At 33.4% G+C, this 8050-nt stretch overlaps 1 protein-coding gene across 1 annotated transcript in view; it reads left to right on the forward strand.

The window, feature by feature from the left end:
* Positions 1–7497, forward strand: part of NETO1 (neuropilin and tolloid like 1) — a gene marked incomplete at both ends in the record, with an annotated part of 87673 nt that extends 80176 nt beyond the window's left edge. Inside the window, 2 exons of the mRNA XM_083357346.1 lie at positions 2933–3491; positions 7458–7497. Of these exons, the coding sequence (XP_083213472.1) occupies positions 2933–3491; positions 7458–7497 (599 nt within the window). The remainder of the gene's footprint in view (positions 1–2932; positions 3492–7457) is intronic.
* Positions 7498–8050: the final 553 nt, after the last annotated feature.

The following is an 8050-nucleotide window of genomic DNA, read 5'->3' on the forward strand; positions in this document are numbered from 1 at the left end:
GTATTATTAATTTTAATTAAGTGCAATATAAAAAGGACAGGGTAATTTTTTCATTGAAGAGTTTTGAATCCCAATCCTGGATTGTTTCTGAACTATATTAGTTCTTTAGTTGCATTTAGAGAAGATTTGAGAGGGATGGCTTTTATGGTAAGTTTTTGGAAGAGTTCTTTTAGAAACAAAAATGTCAAAGAATGGCTGAATTCTTCTCCAGAAAGGTTGAGCAGTACTGACAACAATGCAGGATAACACAGGCAAAACCCTTTTCAGAAGCTATTACATGTGGCCCATAATGGAGAAAAGTTGGATAGTTCTAATAGAAATAAGTAGATTTTGCTTTTCCCAATTAATCCTGAGACCCTCCAGTACTCGATGGTACTGCCTGTTTCACTTTATGGGAAATTGTCTGTATTAATCTCTGTAATGTACTTAAGAATAAAACTATTAGAATTAATAGAAAAGACAAGCACACTTGTATCTGACCAACATTTATTTTCCATTGGCCATTCAGATGCTTCTAAGAAAGTTACAAACAAGGCATACAAACAAGTATACAAGATTATTTCCTATCCTTTCTAAATATATAGTCTAAAATGAAACAGGTAGGGACATAAACTCTTAATATACAATTAGTAGAATGGAATTCAGAAAGAAGCATCAATTTCATACTGTAGGCAGAAGACATATGAGTGTCTTGATAGTTACATGTGTTGAAGCATCTGACTGGCCATGGCTGTAAATTGTGGTTCATTCTAGACTGACTCTTGATCTAATCCAATGAACAATAAAACAAGCAAATAAATCTATAGCAATTCCTTTAGCTTTATCTAGGTTTTTTGGGGGGGTGGAGGGGAGGGAGTCTGTAGAGCTAACTCTATTGAGCTCTAAAAAACACCTCTAAAATACTTTTTGTATTTTTGTACAAAACAGTAGAAAACTGCTACATAACTTTGTGTCTATGTGCCATATATGCATATAACATATGCCTTCAGTGTCTCTGTTCAATATTGTATGAACCACATAAGTTTTATGAACATACAGCTGTTTATGCATCGACTTCCATGTAAGCTTGTGTCATCAAGGAAAGTGTTTCAGTTTGAAGGACTACTTTAAGTCTAATGATATCAACTTCCTTTCAGCCATTTGTACATTCAAAATAAAGGCAAGAATGCTTCAGTTTCCAACTAAGCTATAACTCAAAGTAGTGAGAGATTATCGACAATACTCATATAGTGAATGTTCCATTTTCATAATGCTTCATGAGTGTATGGAGGCTATAGAACTGGGAGGTACAGATTTCTTTGAGTAGGGAAAGTTTTAGTCTCATTTTTCAGGGGCTGGCTATATCTTCATCATGAAATCTGATTCTCTAGTCCTCCAAACTGAAACTTTCCTCGATGACACATTGCCCCAAAATCCTCAGTGATAAATTCATAGTTTCTTAGGTTAATACATCTGCCTTCTATTGGCAACCACTCCTTTGGACTTTACTCCTGGTGCCCAATCTGTTTTTTTCTTTCTGAGAAATATCCATTTGAGATAATGGCTTCTTTCAGCTCCTCAGCTAGACTTTGCTGAAAACTCTTCCATATACTTTAGCTTTACAAAATAGATAGATAGATAGATGATAGATAGATAGATAGATAGATAGATAGATGATAGATAGATAGATAGATAGATAGATAGATAGATAGATAGATATAGATGATAGACAGACAGACAGACAGACAGAAAGACAGACAGACAGACAGACGATCGATCCCCTGGTTTAGACAAAAATTAAGACAACCGTTGATTGCTCAACATGCAAATGATTTTTATATCCTCAAGGACATCAACCTGTAATTTATTTTATGTATATTTACATAAGAATTATTTCTGGCCTGGGAACCACTCGTTCCTCTTACTCAACTCAGCTCTCTTACCTAGCCTTACAAAAAAGTAGGAAATAACTAATAATTTTAAAATAACTAATAATTTGATCTAACTGATGTCAGTTTATAGACAAAAATGTCTTTTAGAATAAATCTTGGCAGTATTAGGACTCAGTTTCTGTATAGTAACCATAGTATTATGGCTGGTAGAACATAGTAAATAAAATTCATGTTATTAGAATAAGTCTGTGACAAGAAGTCTATGAAGATTATCCTTTTGTATTTTGGATGGTGATTTGTGTTCATAAATCTTGGAAATAATCTTATTAAAAGATTTGTCTATAGATATAATGGGAAACTTCATCCCACTTGCAGTTGTTTTATTTTGGAGCAGAATGGAATGAACATTCCAATGCCTACTAAGGAAAAGATAATTAATTAAATTTTCAGTCTGAGAACCAGATTATTATTTTAGGGAATTAATGATAAAAGGTTAGCTATCCTGTCTTCGGGATGTCACCATAATGGAGAAGTTTGGAAAATCTCTCATTGCACTTTCAAGGATTTGGTTAAATAGAAAAAAAAGCTTAGGTTTCATCAGATTGCACAAAATGACATTATACCACCAATTTTGTTATTTTGTTTGTATTTTAAAATACTTGATTTGTTCTTTACACAAATGCAAATTATAATTAACAGAAAATGACTTCTGACTATAGAATGACTGTATATCCAAACAGTTGAGGTTTTTAAGGCTGGAGCAAATCCTTGGAATTGAATTCAGTCTCTGATCAGCAAAATGCTATCCTGCCATAAAATTCTGTGCTTCTTGTATTCTTTGTTATATCAGTCTTCAGATATATTGGGACATAATTATCAAAGTGTCCAGGTGTATAGCCATGAAATCTATTGAAACTTGCAGTTGCAACGCGTCTGGACAGGTTTGGAAAGATTGAGAAAGAATCATCATGGTAACAGTCCATAAAACTAAATGGTCATTTTTTTTAAAAAGTGGATTTTAATTTTCTCTTTTATTTTTTATTCCCCTTCCCATCTCACAGAGAAGACAAAAGCCAGCTTGTGGGACCAGCTTACAAATACCAGTGGGACAATCATTGGGGTGACTTCCTGCATTGTGATCCTCCTTATCATCATCTCTGTAATAGTCCAGATCAAACAGCCTCGTAAAAGATTTGTCCAGAAGAAAGCAGACTTTGATCAAACAGTATTCCAAGAGGTCTTTGAGCCTCCTCATTATGAGCTATGTACTCTCAGAGGGACAGGGACTTCAGTGGACCTTGCAGATCTTGCAGATGACTTTGAAAATTATCATAAACTCCGTAGGTCATCTTCGAAATGCATTCATGACCACCACTGTGGATCACAGTTATCTAGCACTAAGGGCAGCCATAGTAATCTTAGCACAAGAGATACACCAATCTTGACAGAAATTCAACCCCAGCCTGCAAAGCCCCTTATCCAGCCTATGAACAGAAGAAACATCCTTGTCATGAAGCATAGCTACTCACAAGATGCTGCAGATGTGTGTGAGATAGATGAAATTGAAGAGGTACCAACCACAAGTCACAGGCTCTCCAGACATGATAAAGCTGTTCAGCGGTCAGTATCAATAGATTTTTGATGGAAGACTTTTGCATGAAGACTGGGTTCAGCTCTATTTTCTATCTATTTATTTTTTCTAATATGCATACCCGTTTACAGTCCAATCATTGTTCATGAGCTATCATTCTTCTTTTTCCAGGATGCATTTATGCACGGTGGAGGAAGGAGTTTGATGGGAAGGGGGTGGTGGAGGAGAAGGTCCTTGCTAAGAATCCAAAATTGTCCTCATTTATATTTTTAGGCATTTACTAGAACTTCTAGTCCAGTCCATGGCAGTATTCCCTGGCAATTTTTGGCAGATGAAAATAGGTTCTTTCTATTTATATTTACCTGCTATTTGGCATAAAGTAGGCCATGGAGACCATTATGGTACCATATATATTATGGAAAATTCTAATTGCAAATATCCCATTGCCTGTCTGATTTCATTTTTTTCTTTTGTTTGCTTGTTTGTTTGTTTTTATTTTTCTAATACTATTCTATCATCAAAAATTGTCTATTCTATTTTCAGGAGTGGTATGGTATCTTATTATTTTAATTTCATTAAATATAAAAATGTATGAAAGAGTGGATAGACTTTCCCACCAAAGACACTTGATTAAATTAAGGGCAGTTTTCTTTGAAAAATCAGCATGCAGAGCTGTTTTCTTAGAGTTTGAATGTAATATGTTGTCCTTCCAAATTGTAGGGAGAGATAAATCAATCAGAAAATCCCCTCGTCTTTCATGTTTCTTTTATATAGCAAAACACAATATTTTGAAATATGGTGATATTTGTAGTTGATCTATCATTACTTGTCTTGTTTATTTGTGATTTAGACTAGGGAATAATTTTTATGCTTTAACTAGATATTCTTTTAGATTTGCTTATTTAAAAAAAACATAGAGCAGAAGCTTTCTAAATCAACTCTGGCAGAATTACTGTTTCAAAGAAAATTATGGGGACTCTTTTGCTGTGAAATGCACCCTGCATGCTTGTTAATAAAAATGCTTAAAAGATTATGAGTAAATATGAATTGGAAAATATTTACATGCAATGTACTTGGAAATTGCCAGAAAAGTTGTGATAGGTTTAGGCTTCACACACATATATTTTATTATTCTCCATATTGTTGTTTTCATGTGTTCCATAATCTACATAAAAGCTATCCATTCCTCTACAGGAGGAATAAAACAAGTTAAATTGCTGGATACAGCTGTGTGATTGGAGCCCCATTATTATTATTTTGTCTGCATTGCTTGATATATCCCTCCTCACTGCAAACACCCCAATCCCAAATTCTCAGAGCACTTTGTTAACTAAGCCATTTTAATGGACTAATTTTAGAGGGTTGATAAATTTAATAAGAGCATTTTTATTGCCTACCAGCCTACCAGTTTTAGGTATCTTAAATTAATTTGATCTGAATCTTTAAATGTGCTTCAGTAAAGAATGTATATGCATGTATTTCTTTTTTTTCCTATGCAAACATTATTATGTTGAATGAAATAGCCATAACATTCCAGGTTCTGCCTCATTGGGTCTCTAAACAAACATGAATCTGAGTACAACACAACTAGGGTGTAAAAGACAAGTGAAGGTAAGTGAACTAATATATTGTTCCCAATTCACCATTCCTGCATTCCATTTATTTTCTTGGGGAAAAAATCTGAGATCTTTTTATAATTTGTTTTTTGTGGTTGTGTGTTTTGGCTTGTTTGAAAAATGTGGCTAATCCCTGAATGTACAAAGAATTTTAAAGGGTTTGCTGTAATTTCAATAACACATATAACTTATTCAGTCACTTTCCTCAATTCCATTATAACGTCCTGCAAAATACTATTCAGAATTTTAAGTTTGATTTTTAAGGTTTGGCGTGACCATTCACTTTGATTGTTACTCTTTTAAAATCCAGGGTTTAAAATGTTTCGAAAGGTAATAACTTCCATCCTGATACACATTATAGGAAAATAGAGAACCTATCTTTTAGAACTAACTATTGTCATAATTGATGGCATGCTTATTTTGAGAAAGTTGAATTAATGTGCAGATGATTTCTTATTGATCCTCACAATACACTGAAGCTGGTTTTACTTAAAGCCTATTGGCCATCTTCATGAAGTAGGAGTTTGAACTTGTTTCTTATTGAAATCCTTGAACTCTTTTCCATTTTTCCATTCTCCGTGATATCCTTATTAGGTATTTATTTTGAGTATTATGAGTGGCACTTACTGATGCATTATGTACTCACCCAACAATATACAACCACATTTGGCTATAGTCCAAGATCTTTAGGCAAAAAACACAGTTTATTTTACGTAATCTAATTAAAATAAATTAATATAATAGATTTAATAAATTCTTTGTCCCTATAAATTTAATAATTTTGCCCTATGTCACTTTGCAAAGCACAAGTTGGTGGCATTTTTGGTTCATACACAAGGTTTTGGAGGATGCCTGTGACCCCAGGAGTTCAGGTTTCACATGATTCGTGGCTGTTGAAAAGATGAAGGAAACAAGAATCTGTAACTAAATGTCTGACTTGGGTAATAAACCACAAAGGAAGTGCAGAAAATTAATTTCTGAGACCCATCAGGAAAAACATCCAATGTCTTATTCCTGATGTCAAAGTAGAACTGATCCTACTTCTCATTGTGCTGTACACAAGTGGAAATCAGGCTGTTTGATTAATACCACTTAAATGCACTGCCAGATTATGATATGAAAGCATTGTACTGTGTTTTCAGCAAGTACGGTACTTATGATATCAGGGAATGACTTAGGAAGCATTTTCCATGTGAAAATGTAACTCACTTGTTTCATTTATACAATCTTGCTGTTTCATTTTGCTAGCAAGAAATATATTTTCTTGAAAGGTTCAAAAAGGGTTTATATTTTTGTCCTTTAATTTTTCCACAATTTTAGCATATTGACTTTCTGCTCAAAACCATACCTGAAATGCCACAAAATCCATTATTTTAAGTTTTCAGGGGAATTCTATATATTTAGTTCCCCCTATTGATAATAAATCTAGCAGATCAGCGTACACTTCAGAGGTAGCATATGTAGAATATGTAGGCATTTTCAAACTTATGTGTATTAAGTGAAGTTTCACATTGTGGTTATCACTGAACAGTAAGATACACCTAGAGGCATATTTGGAGGAAGGAAGGTGCGAAAGCCATTGTTTCATACATGCCAAAATGAAAAATGTTTAATTTTAGTGCTCCTGATCATTGTGAAAAGACCTTTCCATTATTTTTTAAAGCTTGGCTGAGGATTTAAGTTTATTTGTGTGTAATTTATTTTTATTTGAAATATATTTTATTTGAAAACTGATTAGCTAAAGCTATAGCTTTCTTTTATACATTTATATTAGTTTGTCTGCATCTACTGTATATGCTCTATTTTTTACATGTGAATTTAAGTGTGTGTGTCTGTAGACATATATAGATACAAACACAAACATACTCCTATTAAAAAAATTCTTCTTCCCCTTGGCCAATGAGTCTGCTCAGTGGTCAGCTGTTCATCCCTTTCTCTAAATTATTGTGCTCATAAGTGTTATTTTATCCAAATTCTAATCATCAGAAGTGATATTCTATATGTGACCTGGCTTCACATGTCTTTTTGCCCTCAGGTTGCCAATCACAAGTAGTTTTGTTGCTGCAACCCTTAAAAAAATCCTAACCCTTCCAATGGACAAAAACATTTGCTCCATCTTCTCTCGGTATATCATTAAATCCCTATCAGTTGATGGATTGATGGATGGATGGAGTTTTGGGTCTAAAGTACAAAAGCAGACCTATATGAGCAATTTCCAGCAGAGAACCAGTTTCCAAATAAATCACATTTCTTTTCACGGTTGAATTCATTGTGTCTTATCAATGCAATATCTTTCTTATGCTACAGTATTTTACATATTGTGTGAAACAAGATTCTTTGCATTGAACCTGTTATATGTGTATTGTTTTCATTATGTAGACTGCTTGAGAATAGTGCATTCCGGGGTGATTTTGAATAGACAACAGTGACTTATGAAAGTATCAGCTCTGGAACTACAAGCTAGAGATGTTCTGGACTCCAATGAACTACTCCGGTTTCATGAAAAAAAAAAATACCATCAGTCAATAAGAAGCAAAATTAATGAATGGCAATAAGACCCTTATTACTATATTTATTATTGTAATCATATTTTTCTTTTATACTATTTATTTTATTATTTGATTACAAAGAAAAGTTATCTACTTTCAGGAACAAATGATTAAATCAGGTATTTATGAATTCCATAACCACTTCAACAGAAATATCAGTTGAAAACGTATCTAATAATGTGGCAGAAGGTCACACTGAGAAATTGATCTGCATGTATGTTGCTGAATATTTGATTCGGCAAAAAAAAAGTTTGAGATTCATTGTAAAAAGCATGCATTCATACTTACTGCTATTCCAATTCATTTCTTTGTGTCATATGCTTGCTAATTGTAAGTTTTTCTATAATGATACATAAAACAATGTATAATAATTTCTTAAACTGAGTTTTGCAGCAGTCTTTTATTTACTCTAGCATTTAGGTA

This window comes from Vipera ursinii (genome assembly GCF_947247035.1).
Source record: "Vipera ursinii genome assembly, chromosome: 3".
Classification (NCBI taxonomy): domain Eukaryota; kingdom Metazoa; phylum Chordata; class Lepidosauria; order Squamata; family Viperidae; genus Vipera; species Vipera ursinii.